The sequence below is a fragment of the Harpia harpyja genome, chromosome 6, assembly GCF_026419915.1.
Source record: "Harpia harpyja isolate bHarHar1 chromosome 6, bHarHar1 primary haplotype, whole genome shotgun sequence".
In the NCBI taxonomy this organism is placed as follows: domain Eukaryota; kingdom Metazoa; phylum Chordata; class Aves; order Accipitriformes; family Accipitridae; genus Harpia; species Harpia harpyja.
In genome coordinates, this window is record NC_068945.1 from 22,088,496 (window position 1) to 22,106,810 (window position 18,315).

Sequence of the window (18,315 nt, forward strand, 5' to 3'; positions counted from 1 at the left end):
TGCCAAGTTAAGACCTCTGAGACCTCTAAACATGTATTTGCATTCACCTCAGAATGCCCAGGGATGCATTCGCTGCCCTATAGACAAGCACGGCTTGTTAGACTGGAATGAATTCATAGTAAGGGCCTGATTTGCACACACAGTAACACAGGTGGTTTTCTATTTGATATAGTGTAGAGAAATAAGAGAGCACAAAATGCAATAGCAACACCGGTTTAGCCAGTACCCCAACTAGTCCTCCGGGACTGCAAAGCACAAAGCAGGCACAGCGGCTGTCGCGCAGGGAAGCAAGCAGATGGAGGGAAGCCTAACGTGTTGGCAAAGCTTGGGGCTTGCGAGGCTACGCAGGGAGAGCGTACGCAGAAACAATGTGAAGAATGGAACTGAAGTGCTCACATGGGGACTGAACAGTAAATCACTTTGATGGTAGGGCAAGTGTTGAAGCCAGTCCTAAACCAGAAGGCATCAACTGTAAAGAAGGATGTAGGGACCTACCAAAATGCATTAGCAAGAACAGTAGCTCTCTAAACCTGTCAGTTATAAAAGTGGAAATTCTTTATCTAGACAAATTATGGCACTTAAGCTTTCTATACAAAGTATATGACTGAAGACCAAGGAGACATCTTAATTCAATCATTCATACAAATATTTGCTTAAAGAAAAGATTTTACTACATACTCTCAGTTGAACTACTTAAAAATACAAAGATCCACTTTCCTTTCAGAAGATAAAACTTCCAGAAAGAGCAACAATCATATAAAAACTACTAGTAAGTGAGTTCAAATGAGAAAGGAGTTACCGTTAAAGTGAAGGTTTCTCAATAGTAGGGGCTATTTAAGATCAAGCAAGTTCTAACCCAGTTGCTCCTTAACAAATTAATTTCAGAGTAAAATAGAGCTGTGGTGCCATTCTGTCAGTGGCAGCTGTGTTTTGAAAGGTTCTTGCCACTCCCTTACGTCCCCAGATACTCATTTCTGCACTCCAGAGGTGCCAATACAATTGTTTGCATGACTGTGCTCCAAGTTAGGGTTTCAAGACCTATCCCATTTAAAGGAGAAAACACAAACCAAAACAGTAAATATATCCCAATGAAGTACTGTTTTAAAAATACAGCCTATACAACAACCATCCAAAAAGCTGAAGTCACAAGCTAGGAGAGAAGTAACAGAAACATCTTAAATTGGATTTCCCTTCCGTGGAATAACACAGAGCCACAGCTTCCTAAGAGGGAAAAATCATTCATGTCTGGCAAGAGACCACACTCCTGCTTTCTTCCTCCTCCCCTTTTTCCAAGGCTTCCCTTCCCCAACAAGAAAAAACCCCACCCATGCCTAACAAGTTCTACTCTCCTCCTTAAGAGCTTAGAAGTATACAGAGTGCAAAACCAACAAAAGCTGGAATCACATTTTTTTTTTTTTTCTGGTTTTCAGTAGGAGGCAAGATGGAACTCCCTGCAACTTTCACTCCAAACAGAAATGTAGCAAAGAGGGTAGAATATATGGGGGAAAGTAAGAGGAGCATTGGGGAAAGCACAGAACAGAACATTGATACATTTGTTTAAAAAAAAAAAAAAAAATCCCATAAAAGGATTTTCTTCCAAGAGGGAAAAAAAAGAGGAAGGAAAGGATTTGAAGTTTACTATGTTGGATAAAAGAAACCATGTTACCATGTTTTCGAAGTGAATCTCTTGGTCTTGTGCCTCTGTTTGAATAGGTATATATTATGACAATTCAACATTCCAGACAAACAACATAAAACATTGATATGAAAAAAGGCTGAGCTCAGAAGACTAGCTTTGACTCTGTTATTGTTGTGTCTTCCAATTCAATATACATAACACCTGCTGTAATGTGTAAAAACAGAGGAAAATCTGGTGGGTTTACTTGTTTAAAATAGAAATTGATTGCTTTCTCAACAGCCCACTTACCAAAGCACAATTTTTATTTAGAAATGTGCCACCTTCCATAAACACCAACAGAGAATGCTCTGAGGAGGTCTGCAAGATTTTTTGGACGGAAAACAGGCTATTGATACGACTGTCAGAAACTACATCATCCCAACGCATGCTACCCTAACTCAATTACACAGCCACTGAACAATTTCTGCACGCACACAAGTGTTTAATAAAAAAAAAAAAAGTATTACACCTACCATGTTCTTTTCAACTTCTCGAATACAAAAAAAATCCTGCACATTGAGAAAAAACAAACCTGTTCCCCCAAAAGACTATGAACAGGAGCTTAATTATGAGACATACAAGACATCTATTGTTAATAACATATCCCATTGGCTTTGATTTACTTGTCTTGGATATGCTTTCATGAAAGCAAATCAGCAAAATACCCATTCTTTTTCAATAAATAGCTTTCAAACAAAACTCCTATTTCAATATTTTCTTCCTAGCTTGAGATAACAGAGCTGCAATTTAAAAGCTCTAAATTCTTTAGACTGCAGGCACAGGATTTAATTCTTGACTCAACTTAACAGTTTTACCTACAACATATTTGAAGCAGCAAGGAATCCAGTCCCAGAAGTTAGAAAGGATGCAGTAATGCTATTTCTCTTACACTGCAGCAACAATTCAGGAAGCATCAACAAGCTTACGACCTTAGAAAGTTTCCAGGCAAGATGAACTGTACAAAAGTTAGCACAATAAAAACACTGTAGGTTATAAAGATAGCTAGTCTAACAAGAGCTTTGATCATTTGGGTTCCCCATCTCTTAAGCTTCCCATAGCAACCTGTTCTACTTCTTTCCTGCTGACAGACTATGTTCATGCTCCTTTACATTACAATAAAAAAAAAAAACCACTTAAAGGCATTGTAGAATTACCAGAGTAAACCAGTATTAGATTACTGTATGATGTAGCTCTTAAGGTGAGCACAACAGAAACAGAACTTGAGGAAGAGGTCCCAATTAAACTTTGGGAGAGTTCATACAGCCAAACCTGCACAGATAGTCTTCAACCCTTTATGCATTCTTCAATCATGAAAATAAACAATCTCATTTAAAGTTTTCCCCTCATCTCCCAAGGGTGGGGAAAAAAATAACCCAAACCAAACAAAACCAACCAAACAAAAAAAACCCCAAACAACAACAAAAACACCAAACCAACGAAACCAAAACACACACATACTAATACATTATGAGCACAAACTAGTACTACATGCCTGAGCTTATATGCATGTTCCACATCAACACCTGCTGTTGCGGGGGTGGTTGCTTTGACTGCCTATGACAAACTATATTTAACATGCACCTGTGCTTTTCACCTGTCCTCCTCCAAATAATTCAATCCACAAAGATTGATCTTAAACATTCAGAAAAATTCCAATAGCTATCATTTTAATTAATTCATTGCTTTCATTCTACTGGTAAAATTGTCATTTTTTTTTCCAACTCTCTCAAAACTAAAAGCAACAAATCTCAAAATACATCCTCATAAAACCCAAGTCCACAAATTCATTAGAAATGTAACTTCTGAAATATGAGAAATGTAAGGAGGAGCTTGAAGTATTCACTCAAATCAAAATACTTGTCTTCATAAAGCATATTATCTGTTGCACCTGCATTTGGAAGATTTAAAATTTATATATTTTTCTGCTTTTAAAAATATCTAGAAAGCTATTTAACAACATATTTACAGGAAACAAGTTTTAGATGTGACCTCCAGGGTTGATACTATTTAGGAATGAGGGAAAGTACTGCAGAGTATTTTGGAAGTATCTTACCTAAATGACATGAATGTTTGTACTGAATACATGATACAACATAAAAGTTGCATTCTGTTCTTCAAGGGTGTATTTTCTTTCCCAATATAAAAGAATACAGCCATGCTAAACTGTCAGTGCAATCTCACACGTCAGTAGCATGTTTTAATGATGAGTTTGGCTCATTCAAGAAATACATAAAAACAACTAATTTGACTGTTGGTTTAGTAAATCTGAAAGAACCTCTAGGATTTCTAGAACTATCTTCACCTGACCTCAGTGCTTAACAAACTTCACACACAGTAAATACCAGCAGTAAATGCTAAAGAATCATAAGGATTAATACTCCAGTACAGAAACTATGTTCGGTTTTGTTTCGAAGTTTCTAATGCTCCCAGGATTTTAAGAAGATTATACTTTCAAGTGACACTACTTGGAATCCAGTCAATTTAAAAAGAAGCAAAATGGATTTACATTCATTTCACATTCCTCAGCTATCCTAATCCTTCTGACAATTTTTACAGTTTTAAGAACCTGGCTGCAGTAGAAGCAGCAAAGTAACTACTCAGAGAAGAAAAAGTAAACAGACTAACAATTTATTTCGTCGAAACTTCCTTGCTTGTACTAATACTGGATAAAATATTTCTTGACAAAACCTTGATTACTATGTTGATAAGCATTTATGTAATTTTTTTAACCAAGTTACTATAAAAAGCACATGCACTCTGGAAAGACAAAGGAAAAATTTTTTTTTTTTTCTTTCAGAGTGGAACAAATTACATCTTCTAAAAGTTGAATGTCAATGGCTGGAAGCCCAAATCTGTTTCATCTTTCAGCATAAGGACAGGAAGTAAGGTCACTGTCAGCTTCTAATTGAAAACATCATCAAACCAGACTTCTGCTCTAGATCAGGATTTTGTTCTGTGACACACAATTTCTATCCCAATATATCACACAAGTTAGTCCCAATTCAGCACCAACTCCAGGTTTAAATACAGACATCCACTGGAGAAGTTACTTAATCAGAATCCAGCATAGCTGATAAACAACCGTCTTCCTTCTATTCAAAAAGTAACATGATATTAGCCCAGAGGGGTCTGCTATATAAATGCTCGGAGCTTTGTCTCCAAATAATGCTGAACTGAATCATTGTGGCTTTGTGGTTGAGCAGTGCTCACTGCAACCTGCATACATGAGGTGGAATTTATTTACAATAGAATTACAGGCCACAGGAAAAGGTGAGACAGGCTCGACATCTAATCAAGTTCACACCCAACTAGAAGAAGAATAAACAGTCCTTGCACCATGCTGCAGTATCAAACAATTGCCTTTAAATGAGGAAAGAACTTTCACTTACAGAGTATCCACAAACTAGTTCCATACACTATTGGCTGGAGAGCAAACAAAAGGAGACCCTTCCTCTCATGTAAGAAATGATACCAGTTTGATTTTCTTACTCAGTATGAAAACACTCAATAGGAAATTCAGTCCAAAATGGTGTGAATTAAGAAAAAAATGAGCTGAAAACAAAATCTGTAAGTGTATCAATACTACTTCAGAAAAAACATCTTTACCTGTATTGTCTACCTGTACTATGTGACCATTTATTTTCAGGTGCATTTACGGTTCTCAAACATATCTTACCAGGCACACAAGAGTTTTCTACTAAAACTGAGCCAAGCTACCTCTTTAGAAAATGCCCTATGCAAGTGCCTCGGTTTCTTCTGCGTAGCTTGAGGGCAAGCTCTAAAGAGAGGATGCTCAAGTCAAATACACAGGGGAGCCATGAAAACCTCCAACTTACCAGTATCAAGCAGCCCTCTTCTTACCGCAGCACTTCTCAGCCTTCCACCATCAATACCCTAAGTCCATATGCCCAGTTTCACCCACTCCTACAGTAGCCCTAGCTCCTAGTGTGCTGTTCCTTATTTCAGTATCCTCCTGATCAAAGCTCCCATCCTCCCTCTCCCGCTCACCCTGCCATACCAAACAATTTCAGATAAAGGGCACAAAGACAGCTCCCCGCTGTCTTAACTGTCCACAAAAGCTTTGTCAGGACACACTTGCTGCAGAGCTGGGAAGCACTGCACACACCTGAGCAGTGGCCAGCAAGCACACAGCTCTGGCCAGGACATCCGCGCTGCCCTCCCAGCGGGTACCACTCCGGTCAGGAAACTCGGCCACTTCCCAGTCACCAGGTGGGGCACCCGCTGTTGCTCAGCTGCTGAAGGACAGAAGCTTTCCATTCTCCCTTCAACCCAGACCCCAGCCATGTGCTGCACTGGCCAGCAGTACATACAACACAGGCAACTGAAAGATTTGGTCTACTGCTATTTATTTGCTCAGTCTCCCGATTATCTTGCATAACCTAGGAACTCTTCTTTCCACCATCCCTCCCTTCGCTAAGGGCAAAGGTAAATCCTAAATTCTGTGCCAAGATGAACAAGTTCCCAGCCTGCCCAACTATATACATTTCATAGAAATATCAATAAAGTGTTTTGAGCACTAATACTGCCTCTCTTTCCATCCCACCTGTTAGATATACAAATGCTAATAATTCAGTTGATGAATAAAGGTAAGAGATGCAGAATCACATCCACACCATTTACTTGTACCTGTCCTCTCAGTGATAATCTATGCAGTACTGTAAAATGCTTAAGAAACTGAACTTGCACAGAGACTAACAAAAAATTAGTGTGTTCCTCCTGCCCACTATTACTAAGGATAAAGTCACTATAGCAAGGATTACAAAATATTCTTTGAAACCTTATAAAACTGTTAAGCCTAAAATCAATCATTCAGAAGTTAGAAGTATCATTACTAAGGCTACCTATGAAATCCTAATTCAGCTTTTCTCTGCATAAACATTATGACACAGTATTTAACAATACATCCACAAATTGTTTTTTCACTTGAACAGCACACCAAAGTTTTCAGTAACGAACAGGTATTGGCCCCAATGTTGCAGCCTGCACATAAATTACATTTGTAGAATCTCACAAAAACAGAATTGCAAAATATTTCAGGTCATCCATTCCATCCTTTTATACTGCTGTGGAATCACTGTTGCAATCCACTTCTGTTAGATCATTATACAAGCTGTTCTTACAACTCCAGTGACAGATTACATTATTGCCCCAAACCATGTATTTCAGGGTTTCATTATCCCCACTGTTAGATCAGCAGTTAGAAAACCTGTCTTGCTCACCGCAATTCAAGTATTTTACTTCTCTTACTCAACATAAACAACTGTTTATTACACTTCTCGTTGTATTTATCTTTTGTAGGTTTGAATAAAGTCCTGTCCACCTGTTTTTCTGTTCTAGATTAGGCAACCCCAATATTTCTGTGATCTGTCTCCAGTAGCCTGTCTCTTCCTTGAAGGACAAGGTCCCATACTAGACACACCATTCTAGCTGGAGCTCTTCTGCCACTGAAGAGAATGAACAAGTTATTACAGAGGATATGCCAAAGACCATAACCCACGTGTTCATGAGATCCAGCACCACTGTGATCCTGTTGAATCACATTCTGTTTGTGATCCACGATAAACACTAGATCCCTTCATATAGCACTGTTGCATTGCCTATTCCACATCCTACAGCCGTGCAGGTTTTCAGCCCCATCAGTATGATACTATTATGCACATGCCTTACTGAAAAGCATCTGGATTTTCAGGCCCTTTTTCTATATTTCCAGCATTCCTCCCTCCTCCTCCTCCCCTTACTTGCTGGTGAAGTTTAGCATCATACTTCTATTTCAAACCACAAGCCCAGACACACTGTATTGACTAGATGGCTAAAGCCAATTCAAAAATATACACGGGGAATTAATTCATAGAAGAGAAGCCTCTCTGTATCAGAGAGGAGAATGGAAGAGGACTAAAAGGATTAGAAAACAGTTTGTGTGAAGAACAAGCAGGTAGGGGATGTAGGCTGAAACTGCTAAAACTGAAAGTGAGCAACAAACAGCAAACAAATATTAGTATGTTTTATGAAGATTTGATTTTTTTAAAAAAAAATCAAACAAAATCCTACTACACTTTGATACAGCATAGTACATCTTCCCATCTACAAGGCTAGTTAACTCTCACTAAAAAAGTCTTAATATGGTAAATGCATACTGTTACACCACCACTTGTTACTTTCTATTTCCTTACAAATAGTTTATTTCTTACACTTCTGTGGATTCAAGTCTGGTAGACTGGTTTATCATCCGCTGGATCTTTATGATTCTAAAGACAAGAGTCTTTGGTTTTCTGATGAATATTTTGTGCTCACTGCTATTGCATCTGAACACTTCATACTATTTTGAAAATCAAACAAGAAATTACATCTAAGAAATTACATTTTACAACTGGTGAAACTAAGAAACAAGGTCAAATTCTGAGTGCCTAATTTGAAACATTAATGAGCATTTAGAATTACAGACACAACATCTATTCAAGAACAGCTCCCCTTGACTTTTGGCTGAGTGCTTGCAGCTGCATTTCTGCAACACAGATCCCAGAGGTCTCATGTCCAGTAAATGAGGAACACACAGCTAGTGACCACCTGTGGGAAGCTTGGTTTAAGCAACTTGCTCACATCACTGAAACTCCGTGACAACAACACAATTCAATTGTCTAGGACAGCATTTAATTACATTAACAGTGAAACCTTTACTCAAACTTCCCTTTCCCTCGCCTCATTGTGGTGGGTTGACCCTGGCTGGAAGCCAGGTGCCCACCAAAGCCGCTCTATCACTCCCCCTCCTCAACTGGACAGGGGAGAGAAAAATATAATGAAAGACTCATGGGTCAAGGTAAGGACAGGGAGAGATCAATCGCCAATTACTGTCACAGGCAAAACAGATTCGACTTTGGTAATAAATTAAGTTAGTTTTCCCCATCAAATAAGAGTAGGATAACGAGAAATAACCAATTCTTAAAACACCTACCCCCCCACTCCTCCCTTCTTCCCAGGCTTAACTTTACTCCTGATTTTCTCTACCTCCTCCCACCACAGCAGCACAGGGGGACAGGGAATGGGGGTTGAGGTCAGTTCATCACACGTTGTCTCTGCTGCTCCTTCCTCCTCAGGGGCAGGACTCCTCACACTCTTCCCCTGCTCCAGCGTGGGGTCCCTCCCACGGGAGACAGTCCTCCACAAACTTCTCCAACGTGAGTCCTTCCCACGGGCTACAGTTCACGAACTGCTCCAGCGTGGGTCCCTTCCACGGGCTGCAGTTCTTCAGGCACAGACTGCTCCAGCGTGGGTCCCCCACGAGGTCACAAGTCCTGCCAGAAAACCTGCTCCAGCGTGGGCTCCTCTCTCCACGGGGCCACAGGTCCTGCCAGGAGCCTGATCCAGCGCAGGCTTCCCACAGGGTCACAGCCTCCTTCAGGCATCCCCCTGCTCCAGCATGGGGTCCTCCCCAGGCTGCAGGTGGATATCTGCTCCACCGTGGACCTCCCTGGGCTGCAGGGGGACAGCCTGCATCACCATGGTCTTCCCCACGGGCTGCAGGGGAATCTCTGCTCCAGCTCCTGGAGCATGTCCTCCCCCTCCTTCTTCACTGACCTGGGTGTCTGCAGGGTTGTTTCTCTTACATGTTCTCACTCACACCTCTGGCTGCAGTTTCTGTGCTGCAGCAACTTTTTTTCCCTTCTTAAATCTGTTATCACAGAGGCACTACCACTGCCGCTGATGGCCTTGGCCAGCGGCAGGTCCATTTTGGAGCCGGCTGGCATTGGCTCTGTCAGACATAGGGGAAGTTTCTAGCAGCTTCTCACAGAAGCCACCCCTGTAGTCCCCCCACTACCAAAACCTTGCCATGCAAACCCAATACACTCATTCATTTCACACCTTTGAACATCTGCTACAAAAGGAGCAAGAGTCTTATAGATAACTTCTTCATTTGCTATCCAACACCCATTTCTCCCCAGAGCAGGATCAGTTTTGTACACTGAATGCAATGAGGATCCCTTCTGCATGTGGGTATGTGTATGTACAGATATTTACACGCAGATGCCTATATAGCTACAAATACAACCTATATGGATATACACTTTGTGATCGTGTAAATATAGCTGTACCATAACCACAGAAGTAGTTTAAAACTGTACAGGTTATTGTAACATCAATATTTCCAACTTGTTGATTTCCACCTTTGCAGTCTTCACATGCCACCACAATTTCTGTGGAAGAAATTTTCTAGTTTTTAAAACAAACTCTGAAATACACTTCTGTCACAAGGCTGAAACATGCACATTCACAAAATGTTCAAGGAGTAGCAGCAGATTATCATGCTCCTGGCTGAGAGGAGAAAATGGCCAACACTCTGAAGCCCTGGGTTCTGTGCCAAATTCTGCAGAAAGTATCCCAGAGCAGCGGGCATACACCTCCCTGTTCCTAAATTCCAAGCTTGATGCTTTCAGCCACATCTCTTCCAGTCTTGGCTCAGTCCCTTATCTTCCCTACTTCTGATTCTTCCTTTCAACACTATTTTCTGGAAGTTTATTTTCCTTTTTTAAACCGAATCCATCTGTGTTTCCCAGTGTGCTTATCCTACTACCAGGCTGCACTGCTTATTTCTTCTAGGATTAATTTCTGCATTGCAGTTTCCCTCATCCACAGACCTATTTCCCCACTCCTGACCTAAAGTCTTGCCTCCTAGTCTTCGTGCCCTGCCAGTTCCAGTTTCTTTCATCTCACAAACCCTCTTGCAATTTGTGTGTCTCTTCCCCTCCTACTTCTACAACTCCCAGGCTTCTGCACACATCTCATCAACGAGCAGAACAGTGACTGGAGAAGACCCATAGACCCTTCTGTTACTCCTGCTGCCTAACTAAATCCGAGTCCCATGCTGGCTCCTTCTGAAAGCCTTCTCTCTGTCTTCCCTCTTAGGCCTAATGCAATCAAGTACCACCACACAACACCACACCACAAGGTAGATGCCCGAGTTTCACTAAAGAAAGTAAAGCACTCCATTACATAGCACAGACACATTCTTAAACAAAAGGCAGGCAGGTGCCAGGTCTCAGTCCTAAAGCTCAATCCACTCCTACTTCTGCAGCAGTTTAGACAGACTTTCACAGGGAAGTCCAATATTTCACGTATCATTTTGAGCTACAGGAAGCACACTTAGTACACCTGCCCAGGTGGCTCATACGTGCCCTGGTCAGTATTAATAGGTAGGTGAGGCTCCATGAGAATAGGCTATATCCATGTTTTAGCAGACAAAAAAATGCACCTCTATCACAGCCATGCGTGCCTAAATTTGGTTGTTACAAGCTTTTGAAAAAAAACACCTTCAAAGCAGCAGCAGAGAAAACATCCCCTTCAGAGCAGACACAATCTGCCAAAGTTTAACTGCATGCTCCAAAGCATAAGGGTATTAAAGTTGTTCAGAAAAGAAGCTGGCAGAACTCAAAGCAGAAACCATTGTTTTCCTCTTGCTTCAACATCAGAAGTAGCTGAACTCTTTCAACTGACATTTTGCAAAGAAAAAAAAAGCTTCAGCCCATAGCAAAATGCACAATTTATAAAATTTCAATTGAAATAGTTAAGTTTGTTCTGAACTCCACTGCAAAGCAGTATTGTTTCTTACAAGCATCTTATAACATCTTACAGCTTTAATAAGAGCTAGCATAATCAGCCCAGTCTATCATTTTCCAGTATTTATTCTGTGCATTTTACATGCAATTACATTGATGTAATCAGTGATGCAAGTACTGCTGGTCACTGGTATCTTTTCCCCATCTCATGTGTTAGGAAGAAGACCCCACTAATCCATTGCTCTTAAGGAAAGTTTTTCCCTTAGTCTTCCAAAACAGCTGTCTCCAATAACATCAACAGCTGAAAACACAGCACATATAGGGAGTGTCAATCAAATTTGTTATTGAGCTCATGTGTGTTTAGCAACCACTAAAGAAAAGCACAGAAATATATGACTTTTAAAGGGATAAAAAAAAGACAACATATCATGCATCTCCAGAGTGCAAAACTGGCCCTGCTGACAAGGACTTGGCGAAAACATGATTCTTGCACATGAGCCAAGAAAGAAATTAAGTCTGCATTGTTCATTTAATGTTACCATTTGACTTAACTTTGGGGTACTACGACAAAATTTAGAATACAACTTGTGCTATTTCCTGATGGTTTTTTACTTATACATAGGTTCCCACGACACACTCTATTTAATAACTCTTATGCAATTAGTGTTATTCATGCTGTATGCCACAACGGGCCAGCCTGGAGACACACTAGTAGTTAAGGACATCATCCATAATAACTCTTACGCAATTAGTGTTATTCATGCTGTACACCACAATGGGCAAGGCTGGAGACTCACTGGTAGTTTAGGACATCAGCCATAAACAGATTTACTTTCAAATGAAGGAAAGCCATGTCTTCCACAGCTGAAGTGAGGCTGTATTTTTAAGAAGTCTATTCTGCCTCACTTCTCTCCCAAGCAACTCCCCTCCCCCCACACACATTCTGAATTGAGAAATAAGAACTGGGTTGTCAGAACCTGCCACTTACCACAATCATCAGCTTCCCAAGACCTCTTGGAAAAGATTTGTGCTGCAGCAAGAATCACTGCTCTTTAATGTGTCCAGTGCATGAAATCTATTACCCAAGGTAGGTCAAAGCTGTTAAACCCTACTTTGTTAAAGGCATGCTATATTTCAACTCCCAGCCCTGCCTGAGAAATCCAAGACCTTGCTTCACAGAAAACAAACGTCACTCACAAAACAGACACAACTGAACAAAAAGCTGCACTGTCCACTAGCTTGTTTAGCATTCTAACTTCTTGAAAGAACATGCAAACAAAAAACACATTTCCTCTGGCAAGACTACAAGTGTAGCTTGTAGGCACGAGGCTGACATAAATAAAGCAAGCACAGCACAGAAAGCAGTTTTAAAGGGAATCCTCCAACCATATGGGTCTTCTGTGAAAATGAACTGGAAGCAAGCTTGACAAGCTGAACTGGCCACAAGAGACATGATGCCAACTCAAGTGTCTGCAACACACCCATGCAATTAAGTTGAATAAACAATATCCTGCAACTGTCCCATAAGGCAGCTACATCTGATTCCTTGCCTGACCTCCACAACTTCTCTTTGGTCCTTGAGTCTCTGAGGAAACTCACTGCAGACTTTTCCGAGTCTGGCACATAGCTCTCCTCTCTCCCATGAAAACAGCGCAGCAAGACAAGATAAATCCTCCTGATTGTCAGTGCGGGAGTTGCACAGATTGTGCAATGGAACAAAAGCAAAAACACAGCCTGGGCTGAGCAGTAAGACATTCACAGAGGTGCTCAAATGCATGCCTACCTTTAGCACACTAGCAGCCTATCCACATACTAAGAGTTCAGCATCTGCTTAATTGTGGAAGCTGAAGCCCTGATTCAGCAACATGTGACTTCAGTGGGAGCTGGATCAAGCATTCCAAAACCCAAGTTGATTTACTACTAAATTTTCTTAAGTACTGACATTCACTTCACTATTTCAGCTGCAAGCAAGTGGCTCTAACAGCCATTCCACTATTACTGTATGCCTCTTCTGCATAACTCAAAGCTGTAGGAGCTTGTTCTTACTGTTCCTAAACTAGTCAAGGCCAAATGGCACTGAAAAGCAAATGAACTACACCCAAGAGAGATTCACAGGGAGTTGTAAATCTGTTAAGCAATTAAGTGAATGTTGTCCAAGCCTACCGCTTGTATGACCAGTACACATCTCTTCTGTTTCACACCACCCATCATACCATCAAAACACTTCAAGGCTAAAGAAAAGATTAGGATAAAGGCTGTGTCCTAATTTTTTAAACATTATGGGCCCAAGACAGAGAAATCGCACTCCTGTCATGCTTTTTAATAAAGCATTTCACCTTAACCGAAAAGGAACAAAATATTCTTGTTCTCTGCAACCTGCAGTCTTTAAATCTCTGCAATGAATGGATCATTTCTGAGATGCCTATGAAAAGCATCCTCTGAAGAGCAAGTTTGCTCTTAGTATGCTAAAGTTCATTGTACATGATTCACATGCCCAGTGGAAAGAGAAAACATAGAGGACTCACAAATCAAAACAGCTTGAAGGCTCCTGCCCTAGACTGAGCAGGAAAGCATCGCTTTGGGCGCGATCTGTTGTCTCTGAGTGCTCTCTTCCAGCAGCCCAAACACCGGCTAAGTTACATAATATTTCTACTGCTGTTTTTAAGTTATACAAGAATGCACAGCAATCACACAAAAGTTTACAGAAATCCACAGCAATATTTAATTAAGAGCTACTAAGTATTAGACAAACAATTAAACAAAAGCCTTCACTGCCTTACTATGAAAATCTAGAAAAAGAAACCCAGCCATTCCATGAACCTCAGAGAGGCAAAAAACCCCAAGCAAATCTCAAGCTTACAAACCTACTGCTTTGCCACTTCCTATTTGTATGCAAAGCTGTTCTGTTTAAGAAGAAGAATCTCTGAAGCTTACTAGAAATTATCAACTTTCGCCTAGGCTGGAAATGGAACATCTCTTGTTGGCTAAAGGGAGCTGGAGGAGAGCATAGCTTCCCTGAAAACCTAACCAGTCGCCAACAAAACACAAACTACTTCCTGAAGTGGAAATTAAGTATTATTAAAAAGATAAGCATGTTTTATAACACCAAGGCTTCTTAAGCACCCAATAATAATCACCACGATTCTCGTGTTTAAATAAGAGTCAACACTAGTTGGTCCACTTCATGAAATAGGTTAATGCAGGTTCTTACCATTTCTACCACTTACCAACAACTTACTGATGTTGATAAAAATATATTATTTTATACCTGTTTTCTACCAAAAAAACCCTCCCTATAGTCACAGCAAAATTGTCCCTTTCTATGAAAAGGTAGTTGCATTTTTTAAAAAAAAGTATTAAAGAAAAACCAAAAGGTGCTATGGGAGCAGAACCGAACGCGACATCTTTGTGATTAAACTGTCTGCTTAACTAAAGACTAATTTTGGTGTCTAGAGCCACTAGAGAAAAGAGAGAAAAAAAGGGTGTCACCAATTCCTGGCTATTTTGAAGTATCTACTGAACACACCACCCCCTGAAGCCCGAACGGTTCTCTCCAGGCACAAGTCGTGCCCCGGCTGTGCCTGGAAAGTAGCATTGTGCGTTTGGAGGGGCTCCCACGCTTCCTAACTTGAAAGGCGAAGGCGAACCAGGCTGCCGTGCACCCCGCAGGTGCCACCGCCGCCTGACAAGCGGCACCCCCAAACGCCCCGGGCACTCCGAGAGCCGCAGGCGGCGGGAGAGGGGAGCGGGCGCTGGGACCACCGCTCCGGGCGACCACCGGCTCGCACAGAACACCCCACACGCCCGAAACACCGGGTCCCCCGAGAGGTCCGGGACAGTGCTGCCAGCAACACCCCTCCCCACACCGGTTCTCTCCTTCGCTTCCACGCAACGGCTCCAACGCCCGCCCCCCCCGGGGGCCGGGGCTGCCCACGGCGAAGCCCCCGGCCCCACGCCGGAGCGGAGGCGGTTTGGCTGCGAACAATGCGCGCCTTTTCTGGCGGAGGTCCCCAGCAGCGCCGCGCGCAGAGGCGGCCCCCGCCCGCCCGCCGCATTGTTACCGGCGCTGCCGCCCCCCCCCGCACGCGCCCGCTAACGGACACCGGCGCGCGGGGCCGGCTGCCCCTCAGCAGCGGCGGCCGACAACCCCCCCCCCCCAGCCCCTCACGGCACGGCCCCGGCACGGCACACCTGCCGCGGCCCGGCCGGCCCCGCGGGCCCCCTTTGTTCCCTTACCTGAGGCGGGCGAGCCCCGCAGCGCCGGCACGGCGAGCAGCAGCGGCAGCAGGGCTGGCAGCGCCGGTCGCCACCGCGCCGAGGCCACCACGAAGCGTGTCATCCCCTCCATGGCACGGCACACCACGGCACGCCGCGGCCCGGCGTCAAGTCATCGCGGCGCCCCGCGTCCCATTCCCCCCCCCCCCCCCCCCCGCGGGCTGAAAGGGCTGGGCGGGCTCGGCGGCTCCTCCCGGGCGCATCCACCGGCGGCGGCGGGGCTGGGACGCCCGGGGGCGGGGGGGCCTCCGCAGCCCCCCCCCCCACGCCCACCCCGTGAGGAGTATTCACGGGGGCAGCGCCGCGGCGCCAGCCGCCTCCCAGAAGCGGCGGGGCAGGAGCCGGGCAGCGGGGCCCCGCAGGGCCCGCGAGCGGCTCGGCTCGGCTCGGCCCCCGGGCGGGAAGGCGGAGGGCAAGCCCCCGCGCTGCGGGGCAGCGGGAGCTCCTCGGCCAGCCGCGGCGCTCGCCCGGGCGGGCGGCAACGGCCCTTCACGTGGGGGGAGAAGGAGCCGGGGGTGGGGGGGAGGCGGCAGCAGCCCCGACCCGGCCGCCCGGCGCTCACTCCCTCCCCGCCGGCGACGCGCTAACCCCGGTGGAGGCCGGCCCGCGGCGGCGAGCGCAACGGGGCCGCCCGCCACCTGCGCGCGCCCCGCCGTCCGCGTCTGCGCGGGGGCGCGCCCGCCCCGCCCCCTCCGCCGCGCGCGGGCGGAGGCGGTAGGGAGGGGAGGAGCCAAGGCGTCCGTCCGTCCGTCCCCCGCCCCGCTCCCCCGGGGGAGGTGGGAGGGACGGGGCGGGGCGGTGTCAGCGAGGCCTCGCCCCCGCCCGGCCGGCGGGGCCCGGCCGGCGGGGCCCCGCCGCACCCTGTCTCCTCAGCGCTGACCCGCCGCGTGCCGCCGCCTCGCCCCGCTGCACGCGCAGCCCGGGAAGGGGCGGGGCGGGGGTCAGTGCTGAGGGCCCGGGTGGGTCCTCGGGGGCTCCCGGTACGCGCTCCCTGACCGGGGCGGCCCCGGGGCCCGCTGCCGGTTTGCGTGGGGCTTCCCCGTTCGGCCGACTGCGCCTCGCCACGGCGGAGCGAGGCCGGGAGGCTGGCGGTGCCCGGGGACAGGCCCTCGCTTCCCACCGGCTGCGCGCGGAGGTTCGGGGGCCGAAACGAATGTCCCACAAGCGGGAGAGGAGAAGGGGCAGCGGCGAGGGCATGGCGACGTGGCGGGACATCCACGCAGCGTCGGTGTTGCTCGGGGGGAGGTGGCGGGCACAGAGAGCCGCGGGACCCCTTCACCACAGCCCGGCTCTCCTCAGGAGCACGGGCGAGTCCGGCAGCCACCGGGGAGCACCAGCGACAACCGGGAAGAGGTCCCACCGGAGAGTAGAGCTGGGCTCACCTAGTTTCCAGCGGCACTCGCGGTAGAACGGGCTAACGGGACATCAGCGGGCTTGCTAACGCTGCTCTCGGCGCCCATCGGTCACAACAGATACACACCTCCCTCCCAGGAGCGGAGGATTCGTTCTGCTGACATGCAGAAATAAAGCAATACCCGTAAGCTTTAGCTGTACACCACGCAACGCACAGCGCAGCGTAGTATCACACGGACAGCAAAGGAAAATAATGCACGGCAGATCCTTGGCCATGGAAATAAGCAAAGCTGAAAGCAGCCGAACTACATCTGCCAAAGATGTGGCCCAGTATAGACATGGCGAGTAAGGGGAGGGCGTGAAACCGTCCCTGGAGGTATTCAAAAAGCGAGTGGACAGGGTACTCCAGGGCATGGTTTAGGGGGCATGGTTAATGGTTGGACTCGATGATCTCGAAGGTCTTTTCCAACCGAAATGATTCTATGATTCTATGAAATCTGAAAAACCTACTGGTTTTAGGTTAGACGTTTTCAGGGTCAAAAAGTCTACGATGTCCTGTCTTTGGCAAGGTATCAAAGGCAATCACTATGATGAGTACTTCAGACCTTCTAGCACAAGACCTATACTTTCATTCTAAAAATCCCGGTCAGTACAATATAATTTTCTTTCATTTTGTACAGCGGAGAGATGTTTCACAGAAAAGTTCATGGGTGATTACAACCTATATCTTAAAATGAAACTAAAAATCTAAGCTATAACATCCTATGCAAAGATGTTCAACATTGCAAAAAGAAGACCACAGTGGGACAAAAAAACCTCTAGTTTTTGAAACATCTAACAAAAACCGAATGCAGAAAAACATATAACACCCACCTTTTTTTTTTTTTTCCACCTGAGCAAATAAAAAAAAAAATCAGGGCCTAAGGATTGTTTCTGTTATATTAAATTGCTGATAGATAGAAGTATGTCTTTGATACTCCTTCTTCTCGACTAAAAATATTGAGACTTCTGTTTTCCAGAACCCGTTAGGAATCAAACAGCTAATTGTTTGGGGGTTTTTTGCTAGTTGCCAGTCCTCTGAAAACAGCTCGGAGCGCTCTTTAGCCTTTTTTTATAACTACGTACCCACCATTTGTGGATACGTTCCATGCCAGGTACTTCCTTGCTGCCATCTCTCTCAGTTCCTCTTGTCCTTCCCAACCTCTTTTGCAGATCTGCAGTGCAGGCTAAACAATACCCACCAAAAGCTTAGAAAACCCCACTTCATTCCAATATAGCTTCACTGTAAGCAGCGGTGTGCACCCGTGTTTGGCATTGGAGTGTGCAGTTACATACTCTTCCTGTTTGCAAAATGTGATTTTCTGTTTCTTTTAATAAGCTAGCCCTCAGAAGTACTCAGTAAGTGCATAGGAATCCACCCCTTCTTCGGATTCAGTGGGA

General features: G+C 45.1%; 1 protein-coding gene across 5 annotated transcripts in view; it reads right to left on the minus strand.

Moving 5' to 3' along the window:
- The window catches only part of KIAA1549 (KIAA1549 ortholog), a 164,704-nt gene extending 148,657 nt beyond the window's left edge, over window positions 1-16,047 (minus strand). For 3 of the 5 annotated variants that reach the window (XM_052789774.1, XM_052789773.1, XM_052789775.1), the window contains exon 1: window positions 15,484-16,046. In XM_052789774.1, the coding sequence (XP_052645734.1) occupies window positions 15,484-15,595 (112 nt within the window). In that variant the 5' untranslated portion in view covers window positions 15,596-16,046. Of the gene's footprint in view, window positions 1-15,483 lie in introns of all 5 variants that reach the window. The other 2 variants (XM_052789778.1, XM_052789776.1) reach the window with 2 other exon arrangements.
- Window positions 16,048-18,315: the final 2,268 nt, after the last annotated feature.